Source organism: Ranitomeya variabilis, chromosome 1 (assembly GCF_051348905.1).
Source record: "Ranitomeya variabilis isolate aRanVar5 chromosome 1, aRanVar5.hap1, whole genome shotgun sequence".
Classification (NCBI taxonomy): Eukaryota; Metazoa; Chordata; class Amphibia; order Anura; family Dendrobatidae; genus Ranitomeya; species Ranitomeya variabilis.
The window spans coordinates 854,057,851-854,083,569 of record NC_135232.1 but is presented as its reverse complement, the minus strand read 5'-3'; the positions used below and the strand labels follow the sequence as shown (position 1 = coordinate 854,083,569).

Sequence of the window (25,719 nt, the reverse complement as noted above, 5' to 3'; positions counted from 1 at the left end):
TGAAAGCTGTGGACGTCTCAGCCTCAAGATTAATTAAGGCTTTTCACAGGAGATTTCCGAATAAGGCCCGGCCTAGAGCATTCGGGGGATCCTCGTTAAAGGGAAGTACTGTTAGAATCTGTTTAGTTTGTGACTATCCGCCATTATCTTGTGGTGTTCTGGCTGATGGTCTTTTCCCTCTGGTGCTGGGTTTGTCTTGGGTCAGGTGATTGTATCACACTTTATTAACCAGCACCTGACTCCCAGTCTTTGCTGGACAACAGTGTTTATCTGCTTAAGGGCTCGTTTCCATTTGCGAGAAACACATGAGAGAGAGAGAGAGAGAGAGAGAGAGACCGACCTTCAGGCTTTTTCGCCGCACAGAAAAAACTTTGCAGTAGATGTTCTTTGTGTCCGGCAAAAAAGCCTGAAGGGACGGATCTAGCTCAAAACGGATGAAACGCATGTCCTTCAGACACAATCCGGCGCTAATACAACTCTATGAGAAAAAACGGATCCGACGTGTAAAAAAAAAAGGGATCCGTTTTTTTCTAAAATTGCCGGATTGTGCCTGAAACAAAAAACCTGATGTGTGAAAGCAGCCTTAGTTCTGGCTTGGTGCATTGCTTTGCCTTCTGTGTGTGTAATTTGTGCAGTACTGGGAGCTCTGGTTCTGCTAGTCTTAGTTTCTGTTTGTATCTGCAGCCTTCTCTGTGTTTTCTATTAGGAGGTGACCCGTTTTTGTAACCATCCCTTAGATCTTTTAGGGAATCCCTTCCCCCGATCTATAGGTCTTTGCTTGAGATTAACCTAGGATCGTTGGTGGGTCTATTCGCAAGGAATGGGTCGCCCACTCCATTGTAGGGTATCACACTAGTCATAGTGCAGGGTCAGTTTTCCCCCTTCTACCCTAGTCCTGTGTTGCAGTTCCGTAACAGTCCCAGCTCTATGCAGGTCATTCACTAGGTCCCCCTATGTGGTTCTGGGATTTTTGCTCACCGTTCTTGTGATCATTTTGACCCCACGTGGTGAGATCCTGCATGGAGCCCCAGATCGAGGGAGATTATCAGTGGTCTTGTATATGTTCCATTTTCTTATTATTGCTCCTACAGTCGATTGCTTTCCTACTGCAGATTCAGTTTTCCCAGCCTGGTGCAGGGCTACAATTTTGTTTCTGGTGTCCTTCCACAGCTCTTTGGTCTTCACCATAGTGGAGTTTGGACTGTGATTGGGGTTGTGGACAGGTGTCTTTTATACTGATAACAAGTTCAAACAGGTGCCATTACTACAGGTAATGAGTGGAGGACAATGGAGCCTCTGGTCGGGGCGCGGCCTCGGCCAATACAAGTGTACGGAGCGAGGCTGTGCATAAGGCCGGGGTCACACTAGACCGTAATACGGACGAGTGCTATGCGATAAAAAATCGCATAGCACTCGGCCCAATGTTAATCTATGGTGCAGCTCCCATCATCCGATATTTTCTCCACCGTATTCAGGATCCGAGTGAAATCGCAGCATGCTGCGATTGTCAGCGTATCTCGGCCGAGACTCGCCAATGCAAGTCTATGGGTGCGAGAAAAAATCGGATTACACACGGACCATGCGTGTGCATTGCGAGAAATACGGAAGACTTCTCCAGGTGACAGGAAATTGAATCATCCATTATCAGGAAGCTTTGGCATGCTAATTTATGGCCCACGCTGGATTGCAAAGCAGGAAGCACGCCTCCACGGAGTGTACTGTGCAGCAGCATGGCCAGGCATATAAATGTTGAGATGCTGATTGCTCTGGTCCATGATAGACCAGAGTTATGGGACCAACGCGACGCACATTATGCGGACCGTGCACGTAAAGACGCAGCATGGAGGGCAATCTGTCGCCACATGTTCCCCGATTTTGATGAGCGACCTCAAGAGGTTCAGCAAGAAATTTGTAAGTACCATCCTTTACCAAAAAATGGGCTTTTATATTGGGTTCAGGAGAAAAATAGGCATGAACACATCATATGTGGTGTGTTTATGAGTGATGTAAATGTTCAAAGCTCTTGGTTGAGGCTACAAAAACATTAACAAGACACACCAATAGGGTTCCAATATAGTAGCTATAGTCCTTTCATATATTACCAAGGGAGTTTTATGTCCCCTTAGGCTCCAGGGCCTGTGTGTGATTGCAAACCCTGGACCTGTTGGAGTTATGTGCTTGGCCAGCATGGTGGCTCAGTGGATAGGAGTCCTGGGTTCAAATCCCACCAATGACAAAATATGCAAAGTGTTTGTATGTTCTCTCCGTGTTTGCGTGGGTTTCCTCTGGGCACTCCGCTTTCCTCACACAATCCAAAGACATACTGATAGGGAATTTATATTGGGAGCCCCATTGGTGACAGCAATGATAATGTCTTTAAAAAACTGCAGATATATGTTATCGGTATCTAAAAATAAAGATTATTTATTATTATTTGTTATTCCACAAACTTCTTTTGATTCTTTGCAGTGAATGATGTCACTAGACGCTGGCGGAGTTGCCGGGATCAATACCGGCGTGAACGTCAAGTTTCTGGGCGGAGTGGTGATGCAGCACCCAAAAAAAGGAAATATCTTTATTTTGATCGGCTGAATTTTCTAGCACCGGTGATGGAGCTCAGAGCTCAGTAAGTGCATGCATGGCCCAAAATCTTTTACACATCTTCTAACGTGAATATGTTTCTAATTTTTTCCTCTAAAAGCATTTGTGAAATACAGAACAGAGTCCAATCTGACAGAAAGAGAGACTGCATCTGACTCGGAGGTGGTGATTGACCCCGTTGGTGAAGGTTCCGAAATGGCTGGACCATCAGGGCAAGCAACAAGCAGCAACCAACCACAACCAGCAGCAGCGTCTTCTGCCACACAGGAGGCCAATCCAGAGGTTGAGGAAGGAGGCCAGAGCAGCAGTCCAACCTTGGCTCTGGATACATCACCACAGCCTACTACAAGACCAAACTGTGGTCGGCGCAGAAGGGTGGCTTCTAACCCTGGCACCAGGAGGCAAGTGGATACAGGGGTGTTGGACTATTTGTCAAGGGCTGCACATGACGATGGGGAGGAAGCGTACGTCCGCAGTCTTGCACGCTATTTACGCCCCATTTCACGCTCGCTCAGGCTGCGGACCAGAGGTTGTCTACAAATTGTTATTGATGCGGCAACACCCCCAAACAACCCCACTCATGTGTTCAACTACCTAGAACGGTGGCAAATGTCACCTACAAATGTTCTGGCGGTGCAAGACCTTCCACAGGAACCAAACCAAACAGTTGCAGCACCCCCCTTGCCACGTATAGCTCCACAAAAACAGCCTGCCCAAAACACCCAACAACAAAACAGGCCAATTAATGAATATCCAGCAAATGCCCAATCTGACCACTTGAACAGACACATGTTTGGAGGCTGGTCCCAACATGTGTCTGCTCGACATGACCATATTGGGGGGTATGACCAAATGGGTCAATACAGTACACAGGACTTTATGCCCTTCTACCCTCAACATCCAGTTTTACCTCACACACAGGATAGAAACTTGCAACAACACCCTTCATATATATCTGCCATACCACAGGTTGACAGTCTGGTTGGTCCACCACCTAGGCCAAGTTCAGCATATGCTGGACACCCGCCATCACCATCGCCACCCCCAACCTACCAGAACCTGTAATTTCTGTAAACAAACGTTTCGGCAGGTCATTTATGCTTTTTATTGTTAAAAGTTTTTTGCGCCATTGGCATGTTCTTGTTTCTGGTTTACTCTGGTTAATATGCCTACAATTACATATGATGTCAATATGTTTTTGGCAAATATATATATGCTTTGAGCAGTAAAAATGTTTTACAAAATATGAGTGTTATATATTCTTAGGACTAAAAAGATGATGTGGCAACTTAATTTTTTTTTAGGGAAAAGGAGAAACATACTACACAATTCAAACATGAACATTATGCTATTTATTAACTAACAATATAACTAAACTTTAAAGCACAACAGCATTGTCTTGCCAATCAGTCGCTCCCTCTGGTGACACAAAATAATTTGTTAACACATCACGAACTTTTAGGCCTGAGGGCTGACGACGAGAAGGAAGAACATGTGGAGTAGTCAAGACAGTATTAGCATAATCAATTTCAACAGCAGCAGATGATGGGCAATCATGGTATCTAGTAAAGTTGTGAAGAACAACACATGCTTTGATTACACCATTGACATTGCCTTCACTCAGTTGGATTGCGGACTGAAGTACCCGCCATTTAGCAGTGAGAATGCCAAATGAACACTCTACTAGACGGCGGGCACGGGAAAGGCGCAAATTAAAAATTTTATGTCGGTAGTCCAGGCCTCTCCGTGGATATGGCCTCATGACGTTCCTGGATAATTGAAACGCCTCATCTGCTACCATCATGTAAGGCACCGCATCCAAATTCGCCCCTGGTAGGTTACTTGGGGGTGGGACATCCAAATCATTGTTGCGCAGCCGCCGACCCATAATGGAAGAACTAAAGACTCGAGAGTCTCCAGTTCTCCCATAGGCCCCAATATCTACAATTATAAACTTGTAGTTGCTGTCGACTAGGGCCAACAGCACTACAGAGAAAAACTGTTTATAATTATAGAATTGGGTCCCTGATCCCGGCGGCTTACGCACACGGATGTGCTTTCCGTCCAGAGCCCCAATACAGTGCGGAAACTGGCAGGTGTCCTGAAATCCTTGGGCAATACGTAACCAATCGGACATTTTCGGCTCAGGCATCACCTCTTGATGGAGTCTTCTCCATATTTCCGTGCATGTATCCCGCACAATTCCCGAAATTGTCGATTTGCCAAGTAAAAACTCTAAATGCAGTGCCGCATATGATATTCCAGTGGCAAGGAAGCTAAAAGAAATAAGAGAATTTTTTTAACCAACAAAATTAAAACATTACAGTGTTCTCTGGGCCAAAAATACAATTAGATAAATAATATGCCATGATTCCTCAAACATTAAGGACATGCGATGGCTTTGATGTTCGATTCACTAAAATATTCTAAAGTAAGCCAAAATTATGTAGAAGTTTACTAACCATTTAAATATATAATTTACACAATGGGTAATAACATTTAACAGAAAACATTGTTTGGAAACAGAGGATTGATACATACCGTAAAGTAAGGATAAGGCGCTCCTCTGCAGAAATTGATTTTCGCATCCTGGTGTCCTTCTTGGTAATCCCTGGTCGCAAAATCTCCAACAAAAAATCAAACGTTTGTATCCGCATCCGACAATAGTTGAAGAACTTGTCTGGATTTGTCCTCAGAGCAGCATACAGACGGTTGAAATGTCCTTTTTTGATCCGTTGCTTCATAAGTGGATGTACCCACATCCGTCTCCGCCTCCTCGGATCTACAATTACTGGGTATGGCTCTCCAAAACGTTGGGAAAGTACCCAGTTGTAAAGCACACGCTCTGTGGTGTTAAAAGTCAGTAGATCCGACATGCTGCTCATCAAGCAGAAGTGCACCAACACAAGCAGGGACTCTGCTGCCTAGATTGGTGGCTGCCACCTGTTTTCGGGCCATTAAATAATGTTCTTGGTGATGATTTAAATTTTTACAGGTGTAAAAACCGTTATATGTCCATTTTGCAAGCTTGAGAGAAAATCTCGGCATACGGATGTCACACGGATCATTTGATGCGAGGAAATCGCATCATCGCACTGCACACGGATCACTGTTTGGGAAACATTTGTGCGATTCTCGTCCGTGAAAAACGGACCGTTTTATTATACGTTGTGTGTGTCCCTGGCCTAACACATACATACCCTCCATTCCGGGTCTGAAATCGGCAAATTACCGCAGTGCACTGTGCATGCGCAGGGATAATTCATAAGTCTTATTGTTTTTAACCGAACAACCCCTTTAAGGCCTCTGCTACAGTATTCTAGCAACCTGTATCAGATCCAATGGATGTCAACGGTCCTGCTTTGGCACCCAAGTCATCCAGAGTCCCCAATTGCGCTCCTGTACAGTGTATTTCGCTGAGGGCAGAGCAAAGTACTGTAATGTGCATGCGCCTGGGGAGGCCAAAAGGAGCCAATGACCAGGAACTAAAGCTGGCGCATCTGCATTATAGTAGCTTACTCTGACCTCAGCAGGACAAAATGAAGAACACAGGAGCGCGATTCAGGGACACGGTGTGAAGGATGTAGGATGTGTCATCCACGTGAAGCAAGCAGGAGTACGGGTTGGCAACTGGTGGCTTATCAGTTTTGACCGGACAACCCCTTTAACTATTTTGTTGCTGACATTGCTGTAATGGAAGCTTTATTTTTTAAGTCTGGGTTCACCGTGTTCTTTCCTATGTTCAGTGTCCCCGTCGACGCTTGTCGGAATCCCCCACATCTCGGCAATATGTGATCTGGGTGTATGCGCTGATGGAGCCGTTGATTATGATGGGGCAGCAAGAGTGTTCTGTCGTGCATCGTTTTCGGCTGTGTACGCCTATCGGAGGAAGGCACCAATACATATCCTGCATTGTGCTGTACGCCTCCAATGGGAGTATACAAACGAAAATGATGCACGACAGAAGGCGCGATGACTCCGACTGCACCGTTATAGCCAACAGCCCCGTCGGTGCATACACCCAAATCCTGGTTTGCAGAGGCGCTGAGATGTGAGCTAAAACACTACGTGAACACCCCACCCTAGGGGTTCGGAGTAGATTAGATAGGGGTTATCAAATAATGGACAACCCCTTTAACCTCTTCACAGAAAACTATATGGGAAACAATTCCAGAATTTTACTACCCTAGCAACCAATCACAGAGTTGCTTTCACTTTCCCCAGACTTCAGAAATAAAAGCTAAACTCTGATTGGTTATTTGGGGCACCAGGGTCCGTCATTATACGAGAGGCGCGGGTACCCTGGCACACAGGTATAGCTGGCAGCCTCAGGTGGCACACGTCCCCCGATTCTCCTCACCTGACCCCAAAAATGCGCGACCTCCCACCACAGCCACGCGCGTTCACTGGGTTGTCACGTGACCTAAAGAGGCGGAGCCTGAAGCTGGTGAAGCGGGAGGCAGAGGCCGGTGCACGGGAGGTCGCGCAGAGAGTGCAGTGCTAGTGTACATACACAGACACACAGAGGGTCGTGTAATAAATGCAGCTGCCTGAGGTAAATAAAGCAGAGTCCAGGCAGGGAGCACAGCAGCGCTCACCTCTGTATAACCCTCCCTCATTGCAGGTCCGGTGGTGTGTGAGAACAGGCTGACGTCACTGCTCTCGCGAGATCCTGGCCCGAGAGGTAGCGCAGTGTCTGAGAGGAGGAGGCCAGGGAGACATGATGATGATGGAGCCCCCGTTACCGCCAGCCCAGGAGCCGCAGCAGAGCAGCGCAGAGCACGGAGAGGAGGAAAGCCCCGGCCGCCGGGCCGCCACTGACACACCGGCCGAGCTCAGCAAGTCGGCCCGAGGCCTGGTCAGGATGTGCGACCTGCTGCTGATGAAGAAGCAACAGCGCCAGCGGAGACAGCAAGGGGCCCCGCCGGCCTCACCCACCGGGGCCGGGCCCCCCGCCAGGAGCCGCCGGCAGAAGCGGAGCCGCAGCAGCCGCACGGCCAGCAGCAGCGACAGCGACAAGAGCAGCGACAGCGGCAGCAGCAGCCAGGACGACGAGGAAGAGGAGGAGGAGGAGGTGTCCGAGGTGGGAGCCCGGGGAGTAGGGGGATGTGTGAGGGTCGTGCCTGTCCATGGTCCTGCTGGGGGCCAGTGATCCCATGTACCCCCCGTGGTCAGCGTCTCCCCAGCCTGCACTGGCTGATAACAGGGAGCAATAGCCTGCTAAGCCAGTGTAGGGGAGATGCCGGTGCGTGCATGCCAGTGCTCAGCGCCAGGCCAGCAATGTGCCCAGTTATCGGGTCATTCATGAGCGCTGTGAGATAATTGTCAGCGACACATGTCTCCGTGTGAGCGGGATCTGCTGCCGGTAACATGCGTGTATGGTCCGTGTGAGCGGGATCTGCTGCCGGTAACATGAATGTATGGTCCGTGTGAGTGGGATCTGCTGCCGGTAACATGCATGTATGGTCCGTGTGAGCGGGATCTGCTGCCGGTAACATGAATGTATGGTCCGTGTGAGCGGGATCTGCTGCCGGTAACATGCATGTATGGTCCGTGTGAGCGGGATCTGCTGCCGGTAACATGAATGTATGGTCCGTGTGAGCGGGATCTGCTGCCGGTAACATGCATGTATGGTCCGTGTGAGCGGGATCTGCTGCCGGTAACATGAATGTATGGTCCGTGTGAGCGGGATCTGCTGCCGGTAACATGAATGTATGGTCCGTGTGAGCGGGATCTGCTGCCGGTAACATGAATGTATGGTCCGTGTGAGCGGGATCTGCTGCCGGTAACATGCATGTATGGTCCGTGTGAGCGGGATCTGCTGCCGGTAACATGAATGTATGGTCCGTGTGAGCGGGATCTGCTGCCGGTAACATGCATGTATGGTCCGTGTGAGCGGGATCTGCTGCCGGTAACATGAATGTATGGTCCGTGTGAGCGGGATCTGCTGCCGGTAACATGAATGTATGGTCCGTGTGAGCGGGATCTGCTGCCGGTAACATGAATGTATGGTCCGTGTGAGCGGGATCTGCTGCCGGTAACATGAATGTATGGTCCGTGTGAGCGGGATCTGCTGCCGGTAACATGAATGTATGGTCCGTGTGAGCGGGATCTGCTGCCGGTAACATGAATGTATGGTCCGTGGGACATGGAGGTGCACCCTGCTGCTGGTAATGTGCGTGTATGGTCCGTGTGAGCGGGATCTGCTGCCATAACATGTATGTATGGTCCGTGTGAGCGGGATCTGCTGCCATAACATGTATGTATGGTCCGTGTGAGCGGGATCTGCTGCCGGTAACGTGCGTGTATGGTCCGTGGGACATGGATTTGCACCCTGCTGCCGGTAACGTGCGTGTATGGTCCGTGTAAGCGGGATCTGCTGCCAGTAACGTGCGTGTATGATCCGTGGGACATGGAAGCGCACCCTGCAGCCGGTAACATGTGTGTATGGTCCGTGGGACATGGAGGCGCACCCTGCTGCCGGTAACATGCGTGTATGGTCCGTGGGACATGGAGGCGCACCCTTCTGCCGGTAACGTGCATGTATGGTCTGTGTGAGTGGAATCTGCTGCTGGTAATGTGCATGTATGGTCCGTGGGACATGGAGGCGCACCCTGCTGCTGGTAGCGTGCATGTATAGGCCTTGGGACATGGAGGCGCACCCTGCTGCTGGTAGCGTGCATGTATGGGCCGTGGTACATGGAGGCGCACCCTGCTGCTGGTAGCGTGCATGTATAGGCCTTGGGACATGGAGGCGCACCCTGCTGCTGGTAGCGTGCATGAATGGGCCGTGGGACATGGAGGCGCACCCTGCTGCTGGTAGCGTGCATGAATGGGCCGTGGGACATGGAGGCGCACCCTGCTGCTGGTAGCGTGCATGAATGGGCCGTGGGACATGGAGGCGCACCCTGCTGCTGGTAGCGTGCATGAATGGGCCGTGGGACATGGAGGCGCACCCTGCTGCTGGTAGCGTGCATGAATGGGCCGTGGGACATGGAGGCGCACCCTGCTGCTGGTAGCGTGCATGAATGGGCCGTGGGACATGGAGGCGCACCCTGCTGCTGGTAGCGTGCATGAATGGGCCGTGGGACATGGAGGCGCACCCTGCTGCTGGTAGCGTGCATGAATGGGCCGTGGGACATGGAGGCGCACCCTGCTGCTGGTAGCGTGCATGAATGGGCCGTGGGACATGGAGGCGCACCCTGCTGCTGGTAGCGTGCATGAATGGGACATGGAGGCGCACCCTGCTGCTGGTAGCGTGCATGAATGGGACATGGAGGCGCACCCTGCTGCTGGTAGCGTGCATGAATGGGACATGGAGGCGCACCCTGCTGCTGGTAGCGTGCATGAATGGGCTCTGGGACATGGAGGCGCGCCCTGCTGCTGGTAGCGTGCATGTATGGGCTGTGGGACATGGAGGCGCGCCCTGCTGTCGGTAACGTGTGTGTGTGTGTGGCCCGTGGGACATGGAGGCGCACCCTGCTGCTTGTATATGTGTAGGGCTTGGCCTGCGTAAGTGGGCTGTAGGCCTCATTCGTATGGGCCTCAATGCTCCCACACTGGTCTCCTGTCCCAATATTAGCAGCTCCCACACATGAGGCTGCAGAGTTTGGGTGCGGAGACCACGGACGGTCCATGTTTAACGGACATCTGATGTTGGCCTTAAGGGCAGATCTATTGCCCGTAACAAGTGCAGGTTGACCTTAGTGCAAGTAATTTGGCACTGCTTTGACATTGCGCGATCAACAGCCCTAGAATTTATCTGAGATTCGTGGGACCCTGGTCTGGTGTCCATGTTTGTACTCAATGACACGCGGATCAGGGTCCTGTGAACTCCACACTAAACGCCTCTGGTTGGCAAATGACTGCCACCAGCCCCTGATACTTATGCTGCCATTCTGACGGGAACATATCTGCGTAAGCAGGAGATCATCCCTCCTGAGGTTAGGGGAGTACAGTGTGGTGTGTTTTTTTTTTTTTTTTTTTGTTAAATCCCTTACACCCCTCATTCCACAGGGGCGAATTCGTTTTCGTTAACAGTTAGTGGAAATCTCCTTGAATGTGGTCGTCGGGCTCAGTTGGTCTGTGTGCAGCGTCCTTGATTGCTGTGCGATTATTTGGGTGACCGTTTATTCTCCTCCCTCACATACTTCTAATCTCTCGCTGGCAGCACGTCTTACTTATAGAAAGGTAGGTGCTGCCAGGCAGTGGCCACTCTTGCATCTTGAAAGATGTAATCCATGACCAAGGAATTATCATTTGTCACTGGATCGCTGAACATTAAACTGTAGCGAACGTTCACTTTGCCATCATCTCCCCATGTAACGGACCTTCAAGGGGTTTTTACCACTAAATAAGTTATTTCCACAGGATACGCGTTGTGTCTGCAGTGCTTGATCATTGAAATTTCACCCCAGTTATTAATTTGCCACCTATTCGGTGTATAAATCTGTTTAGCTGGAGAACCTTTCTACAGGAGGGTGCAGCGTTCAGACTACACCGGTGCACTCGCTGACGTTTTCCTAGGTGAAACAGTTTCAGAAAAAGAGCCAGCAGCCTTTTCCTTTACAGGATTCGCTGGTGGTTTTGCTGTCATTTTTGCGGTGCCAGTGTCGTGTTTTTTTTTTTTTTGTGTTGCGTTAAACTATAAACGCACTACTTCTCTTACCTGCTTCATGGTTTCCAACTGCCGAAGTGGATGAAAGAAGAGACTAAACATGCACTGCTGCAATGTCGGTTTTACACATCTCTACATTATTTTCAGTTTTTGCTGCACAATTTCAAGTGTCTTTCAGGCATAATGCATCTGGATAAGACTTTGTGTGCACTTACCCCAAGTCTGACCAATGTTAACTTTCAAGTGAGTCTGTCACCTCATTTTTGGCCTATAAGCTTCGGCCACCGGTATCAGGGGCTTATCTACAGCATTCTGTAATGCTGTAGATAAGCCCCCGATGTAACCTGAAAGGTAAGAAAAACAAGTTGGATCATACTCACCCAGGGGTGGTCCTTGTTCGGGCCGGTCCAATGGGCATCGCGCTCCGGACCGGCGCCTCCCATCTTCATACGATGATGACGTCCTCTTCTTTGCTTCATGCCGCGTCTCCTGCACAGGCGTACTGATTTGCCCTGTTGAGGGCAGAGAAAAGTACGGTACTGCAGCGCGCAGGCGCCAGGCCTCTCTGACCTTTCCCTGCGCACTGCAGTACTTTGCTCTGCCCTCAGCAGGGCAAATCAGTACGCCGGAGCCGCAACAGGAAGCAAAGAAGGGTACAACATCATATGAAGATGGGAGGGGCCCGGACCGCGATGCCCATCCGACCGGACCGCCCCTGGGTGAGTATAATCCAACTTGTTTTTCTCATCTTTGAGGTTACATCGGGGCTTATCTACAGCATTACAGAATACTGTAGATAAGCCCCTGATGGCGGTGGCCGCATCTTATAGGCGAAAAATGGGGTGAGAGATTCCCTTTAATCTCGATGGATGGACATGTTGCTGATATGGGAATGATTAAAAAACAAACAAAAAAAAAAACTCTTGCACACAGAAATATGCACACTTTATATTATTGAGATTGAGTTTGGGTGAATGTTCGGCCATGCTGAATGCACTTGGGTATGCAGATTACGAAGACCCATTGCTGGAAGCTCTTTGCAATCAACCAGTGATGTCTGAGATGTGCTTGCTGGGAGACTAGTCTGGAGATACACCAGGCCATGATGGCAAGTATCCACCACCCTGGCTTCCTACAGTTGCAGGAGCGACATTTGGCCTGGCATTTTATTTTTGTAAAACCATTCCTGGAACACTTTTTCATGTTTTTTTATGAAGGCCTCTTCGAGGTGTTGCCTTTGAAACCTCAGTGTGAACAGATTTTGAAGGTCCCCTTACATGTTGGATGCACAACGCCTTAATCTTCTGATTTCGGTGGGGGGCCGTCGACCATTTAGGCCATGTGCACACGTTCAGTATTTTTCGCGTTTTTTTTTCGCGTTTTTTCGCTATAAAAACGCGAAAAAAACGCTAACATATGCCTCCTATTATTTACAGTGTATTCCGCATTTCTTGTGCAAATGTTGCATTTTTTTCCGCGAAAAAATCGCATCGCGGAAAAAAAAGCAACATGTTCATTAACCCCTTCATGACCTTGCCGTTTTTTGCAATTCTGACCAGTGTCCCTTTATGAGGTAATAACTCAGGAACGCTTCAACGGATCCTAGCGATTCTGAGATTGTTTTTTCGTGACATATTGGGCTTCATGTTAGTGGTAAATTTAGGTCGATAATTTCTGAGTTTATTTGTGGAAAAAACGGAAATTTGGCAAAAATTTCTCAATTTCTCAATTTTCACATTTTTAATTTTTATTCTGTTAAACCAGAGAGTTATGTGACACAAAATAGTTAATAAATAACATTTCCCACATGTCTGTCTACTTTACATCAGCACAATTTTGGAAACAAATTTTTTTTTTGCTAGGAAGTTATGAGGGTAAAAATTTGACCAGTGATTTCTCATTTTTACAACAAAATTTACAAAACCATTTTTTTTAGGGACCACCTCACATTTGAAGTCAGTTTGAGGGTTCTATATGGCTGAAAATACCCAAAAGTGACACCATTCTAAAAACTGCACCCCTCAAGGTGCTCAAAACCACATTCAAGAAGTTTATTAACCCTTCAGGTGTTTCACAGCAGCAGAAGCAACATGGAAGTAAAAAATGAACATTTAACTTTTTAGTCACAAAAATGATCTTTTAGCAACAATTTTTTTATTTTCCCAAGGGTAAAAGGAGAAACTGGACCACGGACGTTGTTGTCCAATTTGTCCTGAGTACGCTGATACCTCATATGTGGGGGTAAACCACTGTTTGGGCGCACGGCAGGGCTCGGAAGGGAAGGAGCGCCATTTGACTTTTTGAATGAAAAATTGGCTCCAATCTTTAGCGGACACCATGTCGCGTTTGGAGAGCCCCCGTGTGCCTAAACATTGGAGCTCCCCCACAAGTGACCACATTTTGGAAACTAGACCCCCCAAGGAACTCATCTAGAGGCATAGTGAGCACTTTAAACCCCCAGGTGCTTCACAAATTGATCCGCAAAAATGAAAAAGTACTTTTTTTTCACACAAAATTTCTTTTAGCCTCAATTTTTTCATTTTCACATGGGCAACAGGATAAAATGGATCCTAAAATTTGTTGGGCAATTTCTCCTGAGTACACCAATACCTCACATGTGGGGGTAAACCACTGTTTGGGTGCACGGCAAGGCTCGGAAAGGGGAGGCGTGCCATTTGACTTTTTGAATGGAAAATTAGCTCCAATCGTTAGCGGACACCATGTCGCGTTTGGAGAGCCCCTGTGTGCCTAAACATTGGAGCTCCCGCACAAGTGACCCCATTTTGGAAACTAGACCTCCCAAGGAACTAATCTAGATGTGTGGTGAGCACTTTGAACCCCCAAGTGCTTCACAGAAGTTTATAACGCAGAGCCATGAAAATAAAAAATAATTTTTCTTTTCTCAAAAATGATTTTTTAGCCCACAATTTTTTATTTTCCCAAGGGTAACAGGAGAAATTGGACCCCAAAAGTTGTTGTCCAGTTTCTCCTGAGTACGCTGATACCCCATATGTGGGGGTAAACCACTGTTTTGGCACACGTCGGGGTTCGGAAGGGAAGTAGTGACGTTTTGAAATGCAGACTTTGATGGAATGCTCTGCGGGCGTCAGGTTGCGTTTGCAGAGCCCCTGATGTGCCTAAACAGTAGGAACTCCCCACAATTGACTCCATTTTGGAAACTAGACCCCCAAGGGAACTTATCTAGATGTGTAGTGAGCACTTTGAACCCCCAAGTGCTTCACAGAAGTTTATAACGCAGAGCCGTGAAAATAAAAAATAATTGTTCTTTCCTCAAAAATTATGATTTAGCAAGTAATTTTTTATTTTTGCAAGGGTAACAGGAGAAATTGGACCCCAACAGTTGTTGCCCAGTTTGTCCTGAGTACGCTGGTACCCCAAATGTGGGGGTAAACCACTGTTTGGGCGCACGTCGGGGCTTGGAAGGGCGGGAGCACCATTTGACTTTTTGAACGCAAGATTGGCTGGAATCAATGGTTGCGCCATGTTGCGTTTGGAGACCCCTGATGTGCCTAAACAGTGGAAACCCCTCAATTCTAACTTCAACACTAACCCCAACACACCCCTAATCCTAATCCCAACTGTAGCCATAACCCTAATCACAACCCTAACCCCAACACACCCCTAACCACAACCCTAACCGCAACACACCCGTAACCCTAATTCCAACCCTAATCCTAACCCTAATCCCAACCGTAACCCTAATCCCAACCCTAACCACAACTGTAACCCCAACACACCCCTAACCCTATCCGTAACCCTAACCACAAGCCTAATCTTAACCCTATTTCAAACCCTAGTCCTAATTCCAACCCTAACCCTAAGGCTATGTGCCCACGTTGCGGATTCGTGTGAGATTTTTCCGCACGATTTTTGAAAAATCTGCAGGTAAAAGGCACTGCGTTTTACCTGCGGATTTACAGCAGATTTCCAGTGTTTTTTTTGTGCGGATTTCACCTGCGGATTCCTATTGAGGAACAGGTGTAAAACGCTGCGGAATCCGCACAAAGAATTGACATGCTGCGGAAAATACAACGCAGCGTTTCTGCACGGAATTTTCCGCACCATGGGCACAGCGGATTTGGTTTTCCTTAGGTGTACATGGTACTGTAAACCTGATGGAAAACTGCTTCGAATTCGCAGCGGCCAATCCGCTGCGGATCCGCTGCCAATCCGCTGCGGATCCGCGGCCAATCCGTGGCCAATCCGCTGCCGATCCGCGGCCAATCCGCTGCGGAGCCGCGGCCGATCCGCTGCGGAGCCGCGGCCGATCCGCTGCGGAGCCGCGGCCGATCCGCTGCGGAGCCGCGGCCGATCCGCTGCGGAGCCGCGGCCGATCCGCTGCGGAGCCGCGGCCGATCCGCTGCGGAGCCGCGGCCGATCCGCGGCGGAGCCGCGGCCGATCCGCTCTGTGTGCACATGCCATAACCCTAACCCTAACCCTACCCGTAACCCTAACCCTACCCCTAACCCTAGTTCTAACCCTAGTTCTAACCCTAGTTCTAACCCTAGTTCTAACCCTAGTTCTAACCCTAGTTCTAACCCTAGTTCTAACCCTAGTTCTAACCCTAGTTCTAACCCTAGTTCTAACCCTAGTTCTAACCCTAGTTCTAACCCTAGTTCTAACCCTAGTTCTAACCCTAGTTCTAACCCTAGTTCTAACCCTAGTGGAAAAAGAAAAAAAAATATTTTCTTTATTTTATTATTGTCCCTACCTATGGGGGTGATAAAGGGGGGTTTATTTATTATTTTTTTATTTTGATCGCTGTGATAGAACCTACCACAGCAATCAAAATGTACTTGTAATGAATCTGCCGGCCGGAAGATGGCGGCGCCCAGCGAGGAGACGGACCGACACCGGGAGCCTCGGTAAGTATAAGGGGGGGGGGAGATCGGGGCACGGGGGGGGGCGTCGGAGCACCGGGGGGTGACATAGGAGCAGGGGGGGAGCGGGCAGGAGGACGGGGGAGCGGAGCACAGGACGGAGGGGACCGGACCCCATAACGGAGCACTGGGGGGGCGATCGGTGGGGTGGGGGGGGTGTCACTACAGGTTTTCCAGCCATGGCCGATGGTATTGCAGCATCGGCCATGGCTGGATTGTAATATTTCACCAGTTTTTTAGGTGAAATATTACAAATCGCTCTGATTGGCAGTTTCACTTTCAACAGCCAATCAGAGCGATCGTAGCCACGGGGGGGTGAAGCCACCCCCCCTGGGCTGAAGTACCACTCCCCCTCTCCCTGCAGATCGGGTAAAATAGGAGTTAACCCCTTCACCCGATCTGCAGGGACGCGATCATTCCATGACGCCACATAGGCGTCATGGGTCGGGAAGGGGTTAAAAATGCGGAATTGCAGGGATTCCGCACACCTAGGAGTGCATTGATCTGTATACTTTCCGCACGGGGCTGTGCACACCATGCGGGAAGTAAAGCAGATTATGTGCGGTTGGTACCCAGGGTGGAGGAGAGGAGACTCTCCTCCACGGACTGGGCACCATATAATTGGTCAAAAAAAAAAGAATTAAAATAAAAAATAGTGATATACTCACCTTCGATGTCTTCCTGCCTCTCAGGTGCATGCTGCCGCTTCGGTTCCTATAGCTGGTGTGCGGTGAAGGACCTGCGATGACGTCGCGGTCCTGTGATTGGTCGCGAGACCGCTCACGTGACCGCGACGTCATGGAAGGTCCTGCGCACACACACCAGCTATAGGAACGGACGCCGCTGAGGAGATCAGCTGTCTGCCGGTGAGTATAATCATTTTTTTATTTTTTTTATTATTTTTAAACATTCTATCTTTTACTATAGATGCTGCATAAGCAGCATCTATATTAAAAAGTTGGTCACACTTGTCAAACAGTCAGTCAGTTTTCCAAGCGATGCTACAGATCGCTTGGAAAACTTTAGCATTCTGCAAGCTAATTACGCTTACAGAATGCTAAAAAAACGGAAAAAAAATGCAAAAAATAAAAATAAAAAAGTGCGGATTTCTTGCAGAAAATTTCCGGTTTTCTTCAGGAAATTTCTGCAAGAAATCCGGACGTGTGCACATACCCTTAAAGTGTATGGAGATATTCCATCTCGCCCCGACAACAAATGTTAAAAGAAAGATTGTTCACATTGATTTCAACATGATTGATTCTTTGGTGATTATAGAAGAATAAGCTGCTGTCAGAAGTCTGGAGGTGGCTTTCTTTTCTTTCCCCATTTAGAACACGTATATGAGAGCATTGAAGGCAAGTGCTGTCAGCAATGTAAGGCCTGAGATGGTCTGGGGGGTCACTCGCATGTTCGTGATTTTTATTTTTTTTTATTTTTATTTTTTTTTGCTGTCCCATGTCTGATTTTTGATCCAAGAGTCTGAAATCAGCATTGCAAGTCCATGGGTTATTGAAAAAATCGGACCGCACTCAGATGACATCAGTGGTCTAATTTTTCACGAACTGTCAAAGGAGAAAGTGGATAACTTTTTTTTATTTTTTAATCACAATAACCTGTCTTTCTCGTATGTGAGAAAAATGGCCACATGGATGAGCTGTAAGGCGGATGAGCTCCCTCGTGGTGTATTCCATGCAGTGGTGCTGATGCTGCAGAGCGGTTGAGGTTTACATTAGAAACTGCTCCTATTGTAGTCATATAATATAAGGAACCAGCCACATTCAAATACAACAGTCACCAATATATTAACTCAAATGAAATATTAAGGAAATAGGAGAACTAGAGTTTTCATATATTAAAAAAATTCCATTTACCGTATTTATGTCAAAGTTATTTTTAAATACACATGATACAAAAGTTATGCGCACAAATAAATACTATGTTTAATTACATATCATATTCATAGCGATTGATCCTAAAAGGTGATAATATAGAGCTGCTGCCACGACACAGTTCATTTCTCGTGGTACAGCACCGTTGCAAAGAAACACACATTAACAAAATAAAGGGTTAATTACCCATAACGGTGTCTTTATTTACGTCCAGTCCCGGGGGGCTGTGCCACGAGAAATGTCGTTTTTGGCTTAGGACTAATGGCATGATTGTGAGCCCATGATTTGATACATGGTTCTAGTAGACATAGTTTTTAGCACTGTGCTATATCTTTCCCGGTTGGCGGCAGCTCTAGATTATCACCTTTTTAGGATCAATCGCTATGAATATGATATGTAACTAAACATTGTATTTATTTATGCGTATAACTTTTGTATCATGTGTATTTAAAAATAACTTTTTTGACATAAATAAATGGAATTTTTTTAATATATGAAAACTCTAGTTCTCCCATTTCCTTCCTATTGTAGTCAGCAGGGCTGTGGAGTTGGAGTCAGTGTCATGGAAATTGAGGACTCAGAGGTTTTGCTAATGGACTCCACGGCCCTGGTAGTCAGGGGAGCGGCAATATTGGCTGTATAAAGGTAACCTGTAAATACTCTATTTTTGTGGTGCAAAGACTATAATTGTCGGTTACTTTTGTATAATTTCTTGGTAAAGTCTGCGTGCATGGCCTTTTTCAAACACAGAACAGATGTATTAGTCAGTTTTTTTTACTATAATAGAGGTAGACAGGCCCTCATTTTGGCTTACAAATCCTAATGACTGATACTGACTTATGAGTAAGGCCACGTTGACACGTTCAGTATTTAACATCCGTATGTGTTCCACTCCTGGCTTTGGGTTACAATCAGAGGGAATATATAATAGAGACACGTCACCACTTTTGCACTTTTTACCCTCTCCAGGTTTTGGCTTAGAAATACTGAGGTAAAAAACCTCACCAAAAACTAAATGTGTGCCTACAGCCGATTACTGATCTGCCGTAAATCCACAAAATTCTACTTGGAGAGAGAGTGTGTTCACTGCGTTCTAATTACTGTCTGGCCCGCAGACCGAGACAGCTGTGGGGCTGGGAATCAGAGGTCCACAGGCCGCACCGTGCCTACCCCCTCACTGTCTCCATGTGCGACTGCTGCGCCTGCCGCTGACTCCTTTGGTGGAGAAGGGACCTCCGGCCACTTCCTCCACCAATCAGCATGTGAGCGAACACAGGGAGAGAAGCAGCGCTCCAGGGAACGGGACCGAGGCATGTGGTGTTTTTTTTTTTTTTTCTTTTTCTTTTTCTTTTTCTTCTCTCGTGTATGGTCTATATGGGTGGGCATGGGGCGGCATGCAGTGTGTATAGGGAGGCTGATAGGGCTCATACGATATATAGGGGGATGTCGGCATTCTTAATTCTGCTCAATATTAAGTTATACAGTTAATAAAATTATCAATAATTTAAGAATTATAATCGATATTAATGTTGAGCAGAATTAATTTCGGCCTATTGGTTCGGCTCTCCACAATGGTCATGGTCTCTCATGTGGCCCCTTGGGAAAATTAATTGCCCACCCCTGCAATAGAGCATGCAACTTTTTTATTTTCTGTTGGTTTCATCCAGAATCCGTGACTGATGCAGGAATCGGAGGCATCTGGAAATACAGCAGGGTCTCATGGGAATCTGCAAATGTTCTATTATGGCTGGTACAGCTTGGAGGTTACAGCTGTAATATAGCCATCTGTGCGAGGCCTAAGACACACCTGTATTTTTGCACACCGGTGGTCTGTATGGAAAAAACACTGCAGAATCCACTCATCTGGCCCAATTTACAGGTTGCTCCTACACTCTGTGGATGAGCACACGGACCTGTGGACGTGACTGGGCTGAGTTGTAGTACGACCATCAGAACACACAGAGTAGTTGTACTTTTGCCTAATAGCGTTGTACACATGCATTATAATGCACAGTGGCTAATCGATAGATGAAGTACACAAAAGAAAAATGGAACAGATCACTCCAAAAACGTAGCTCTGAGGCTAAATAATTATTCATGTCCGAATGAGAGATGTTCTGATTGTTTTGACTGAGAACCCAATCGCATAATGTTAAAAGCAGTGTAAACAGCGCCCGATCTGGCCAGCTTTAGATCGGAGAGGTCTGTGTCTTATTCGCGTTACTGAGACATGCTGAACTAGTTTCACTTTGCCTTTTTCAGCTGATAACAAGACCGACAGTCACAATGTGGACTTGTGTATGAATTCAACAAAGCTTCAGTGTCACCTTAGCCTATGCAAAACTGGCATATAAGGAAATGCCTCGAGTATCTTAAGGTACCTTCACACTGAACGATATCGCTAGCGATCTGTGACGTTGCAGCGTCCTGGATAGCGATATCGTTGAGTTTGATACGCAGCAGCGATCAGGATCCTGCTGTGCCATCGTTGGTCGGAGCAGAAAGTCCAGAACTTTATTTTGTCGCTGAATCGGTGTGTGTGACGCCGATTCAGCGATGTCTTCACTGGTAACCAGGGTAAACATTGGGTTACTAAGCACAGGGCCGCGCTTAGTAACCCGATGTTTACCCTGGTTACCAGTGTAAATGTAATAAACAAACAAACACTACATACTTACATTCCGGTGTCTGTCCCCCGGCGCTGTGCTTTCCTGCACTGTCAGCGCCGGCCAGCCGTAAAGCAGATTGCAGCGGTGACGTCACCGCTGTGCTTTCCGGCCGGCGCTCACAGTCAGTGCAGGAAAGCACAGCGCTGGGGGACAGACACCGGAATGTAAGTATGTAGTGTTTGTTTTTGTTTTTTTACATTAGCACTGGTAACCAGGGTAAACATCGGGTTACTAAGCGCGGCCCTGCGCTTAGTAACCTGATGTTTACCCTGGTTACCCGGGGACTTCGGCATCGTTGGTCGCTGGAGAGCTGTCTGTGTGACAGCTCTCCAGCAACCACACAACGACGAAACAGCGACGCTGCAGCGATCGGCATCGTTGTCTAGATCGCTGCAGCGTCACTAAATGTGACGGTACCTTTAGAGGGAACGTGTGACCATGAAAATGCAGTTCAGCCTGCATGCACCGTTTTAGAGTGGGGGGGGGGGGCTGAGTAGATTGAGATCTAGTTTTGTGAGAAGATTCAGTATAAGGCCGGCGTCACACTCGGCGTAAGACAATACGGTCCGTTTTTTACGTCCGTACTACGGCCGTAATACGGAGAAATGTTCCCAAAATAGTGATCCGTAGTCAGGGTGTGTCAGCGTATTTTGCGCATGGCATCCTCCGTATGTAATCCGTATGGCATCCGTACTGCGAGATTTTCGCGCAGGCTTGCAAAACCGACATCTAATGAATTTATGTGCTCAAATGTTCGGGAAAACATATATACAATATATATATATATGTCATTGAGACACATATATATATATATTCTGTATTTAGATTTCACTCAGCGCGATATCTGTGAACAGCCGGTAATTCAATTACCGGCTTTTCATTTCTCCTGCACAAACCCGACAGGATATGAGACATGGTTTTCATACAGTAAACCATCTCATATCCCCTTTTTTTTGCATATTCCACACTACTAATGTTAGTAGTGTGTATGTGCAAAATTTCAGCGCTGTAGCTGCTGAAATAAAGGGTTAAATGGCGGAAAAAATTGGCGTGGGCTCCCGCGCAATTTTCTCCGCCAGAATGGTAAAGCCAGTGACTGAGGGCAGATATTAATAGCCTAGTGAGGGTCCATGGTTATTGGCCCCCCCGTGGCTAAAAACATCTGCCCCCAGCCACCCCAGAAAAGGCACATCTGGAAGATGCGCCTATTCTGGCACTTGGCCACTCTCTTCCCACTCCCTGTAGCGGTGGGATATGGGGTAATGAAGGGTTAATGCCACCTTGCTATTGGAAGGTGACATTAAGCCAGATTAATAATGGAGTGGCGTCAATTATGACACCTATCCATTATTAATCCAATTGTTGGAAAGGGTTAAAAAACACACATGATTTAAAAGTATTATAATAAAATAAACACAGCGGTTGTTGTAATAATTTATTGTTCTCTCAATCCATCAGGAACACCCTCGCTTGGAAAAATAATAAACGCACAAGATACATACCTTCTGGTGAACCGTCTCGTCCCACGAAGTAATCCATCTGAAGGGGTTAACTAATATTACAGGCAGGAGCCCTGCTAATGCAGCTGTGCTCCGTGCCTGTAATCCCCGGGTGCTGAAAGGAAAGCAGTGATCTGTACTTACATTGAGTCGCGGTGATGCGCCCCTGCTGGATGTTCTCATGAACTGCAGCCTGGGAACTTTTTCCCACGCTCCAGGTCATATGAGGACATCCACCAGGGGGCGCATCACCGCGACTGAAGGAAATGTAGGTCAATGACCTACATTTCATTCATTCGCCGGGGGATTACAGGCACGGAGCACAGCTGCATTTAGCAGGGCTCCTGCCTGTAATATTAGTTAACCCCTTCAGATGGATTACATCGTGGGACGAGACGGTTCACCAGAAGGTATGTATCTTGTGCGTTTATTATTTTTGCAAGCGAGGGTGTTCCTGATGGATTGAGAGAACAATAAATTATTACAACAACCGCTGTGTTTATTTCATTAAATTACTTTTAAATCATGTGTGTGTGTGTTTTTTAACCCTTTCCAACAATTGGATTAATAATGGATAGGTGTCATAATTGACGCCTCTCCATTATTAATCTGGCTTAATGTCACCTTCCAATAGCAAGGTGGCATTAACCCTTCATTACCCCATATCCCACCGCTACAGGGAGTGGGAAGAGAGTGGCCAAGTGCCAGAATAGGCGCATCTTCCAGATGTGCCTTTTCTGGGGTGGCTGGGGGCAGATGTTTTTAGCCACGGGGGGGGGGCCAATAACCATGGACCCTCTCCTGGCTATTAATATCTGCCCTCAGTCACTGGCTTTACCATTCTGGCGGAGAAAATTGCGCGGGAGCCCACGCCAATTTTTTCCGCCATTTAACCCTTTATTTCAGCAGCTACAGCGCTGAAATTTTGCACATACACACTACTAACATTAGTAGTGTGGAATATGCAAAAAAAAGGGGATATGAGATGGTTTACTGTATGTAAACCATGTCTCATATCCTGTCGGGTTTGTGCAGGAGAAATGAAAAGCCGGTAATTGAATTACCGACTTTTCACTAACACCGCTGCGTATTTCTCGCAAGTCACACTGCAGGTCCGTGTGGAATCCGTATTTTTCTCGCCCCCATAGACTTTCATTAGCGATTTTTTTTTGCGCAATACGCTGACAAACGCAGCATGCTGCGATTTTGTACGGCCGTATAATACTGAACCGTAATATACGGCTAATAGGAGCAGCCCCATTGAGAATAATTGTGCCGTATGTAATGCGAGTTTTACGGACGTAGTTTCTGCGCTCTTACGTCCGTAAAACTCGCCAGTGTGACGCCGGCCTAAAACTTTTTTTTTTAATCAATTAAACCTCTGTTCTTTGGGTATGTGCACACGTTGCAGATTTGCCTGTGGAATTTTCTGTCCAGATTCTTCCTCTCTTGGCAGAAGACGCACTTGAAAATCCGTGGATTTTCATGCGTTTTTTTGTGTGTTTTTTTTCATGCGGCTTGGTATGCGTTTTTGTAAGCTAAATAAAGATCTACTATTTAAAGGGCCACTGTCACCCCCCTCCAGCCGTTATAAACTAAAAGAGCCACCTTGTGCAGCAGTAATGCTGCATTCTAACAAGGTGGCTCTTTTAGTTTTAGGTTCAAGTATACCCCAAATAAAGCGTTTTTATACTTAGCCACAATTCCTGTCTCTAGCCAGGTAGGCGGGTCCTCACTCCCCAGCTTGGCCAGCTCCTCTGCCGTCACTTACATCTTCCTGCGCTTTCGGCGCCGCCCCCTCAGCGCTGTTATCGTTTCAAAACCGGCGCCTGCGCTGTGTACTGGTGTCCTGCGCAGACGCAGTAAGCTCTGGCCGTCTGACGTCCCAGCCAGGCTTGCACACTGCGCCTGTGCGGGCATTGCGGCCAGCCACCTTTGGAATCCCCGCCCTGCACTGTGTTATGCATTATGCACAGTGCGGGGATTCCAAAGGTTCCACCTATACATTCTGATGACGTCACTGCCATGTGATTAGGGCAATCACATGGCAGTGACGTCACCGCAGGTCCTACAGCTATTTGCTGTGCAGCAGATCCATCCTGGTGTTCTGTGGATGTCTTTTGTTCTCTGGTATCAGCCATTACACGGAATATTCTGTATAGGTGAAACATAAATATATACTGATAAGAAGACGTTTTCCGGGGATTCCAAAGGTGGCTGGCCGCGATGCCCGCACAGGCGCAGTGTGCAAGCCTGGCTGGGATGTCAGACGGCCAGAGCTTACTGCGTCTGCGCAGGACACCAGTACACAGCGCAGGCGCCGGTTTTGAAACGGTAACAGCGCTGAGGGGGCGGCGCCGAAAGCGCAGGAAGATTGTAGTGACGGCAGAGGAGCTGGCCAAGCTGGGGAGTGAGGACCTGCCTACCTGGCTAGAGACAGGAATTGTGGCTAAGTATAAAAACGCTTTATTTGGGGTATACTTGAACCTAAAACTAAAAGAGCCACCTTGTTAGAATGCAGCATTACTGCTGCACAAGGTGGCTCTTTTAGTTTATAACGGCTGGAGGGGGGTGACAGTGGCCCTTTAACAAAAAATAAAAGAATTGTGATGCCATTTCCTTGTCCAACCTCTTCTTTTACATACTCTATTGAAGAATGTTTACAACACAGATTAGATATATCGATAGATCTATCTATAGATCTCTAAGATGCGCCAATTCCGGCACTTAGGCTCTCTTTTCCCACTGCCCTGTAGCAGTGGCATATCGGTTAATATTTGTGGGGTTAATGTCACCTTTGCATTGTAAGGTGACATCAAACTGGCTTAGTAATGAAGAGGCGGCAATAAGATGCCTATCTATTTATAATCATACTATGGTGGTCCGATTCTAACGCATCGGGTATTCTAGAATGTATGCGTAGTGTATAGCACAGCCCGCGCAGTACGTTGCGCAGCCACATATTGCCCAGCCACATATTGCCCCGCCACGTATGTCACAGGTTAAAAAAATAAAAAATAAACATATACTCACCTTCCGCAGGCGAGTTGTAGTTGTCGCCTGTGTGGGGTGCAGGCAGCAGCTTCCGGTCCCAGGGTGTGATGACGCCGTGGTCACGTGACGTCATAGCAGGTCCTCGCGCAGGCGCCTAGGACCTGTGATGACGTCGTGGTCACATGACCGCGTCGTCACGGCAGGTCCTTCTCCCAGACCATCCTTGCCACCGGAACGTGCCGCTTGCATGGACCGGCCGGAATATCGCAAGGAGCGGGAAAGGCGGCTTAAGGCGAGTATATAATGATTTTTTATTATTTTTAACATTAGATGTTTTTACTATCGATGCTGCATACGCTGCGTCAATAGTAAAAACTTGGTCACACAGGGTTAATAGCGTCGGTAACAGAGTGCGTTACCCGCAGCATAACGTTGTCCGTTACCACCGGCATTAACCCTGTGTGAGCGGTGACCGGAGGGGAGTATGCGGGCGACTTGGATTCCATGACAGACAGAGGCCGCGACCAATGAATATCCGTGACAGACAG

At 47.7% G+C, this 25,719-nt stretch overlaps 2 protein-coding genes across 7 annotated transcripts in view; both read left to right on the top strand.

The window, feature by feature from the left end:
- Positions 1-874: 874 nt before the first annotated feature.
- Positions 875-3,831, top strand: LOC143774647 (uncharacterized). The gene is made up of 2 exons (XM_077262436.1): positions 875-2,626; positions 2,718-3,831. Exons 1-2 carry the CDS (start codon positions 2,610-2,612, stop codon positions 3,664-3,666), a joined length of 966 nt encoding a protein of 321 aa, XP_077118551.1. The 5' UTR covers positions 875-2,609; the 3' UTR covers positions 3,667-3,831.
- A 3,222-nt stretch (positions 3,832-7,053) lies between these two features.
- ANKRD17 (ankyrin repeat domain 17) overlaps positions 7,054-25,719 on the top strand; it is a 173,705-nt gene continuing 155,039 nt past the window's right edge. For 5 of the 6 annotated variants that reach the window (XM_077276900.1, XM_077276938.1, XM_077276930.1 and 2 more), the window contains exons 1-2: positions 7,054-7,156; positions 7,226-7,684. In XM_077276900.1, the coding sequence (XP_077133015.1) occupies positions 7,322-7,684 (363 nt within the window). In that variant the 5' untranslated portion in view covers positions 7,054-7,156; positions 7,226-7,321. Of the gene's footprint in view, positions 7,157-7,202; positions 7,685-25,719 lie in introns of those variants that run through there. The other variant, XM_077276880.1, reaches the window with a different exon arrangement.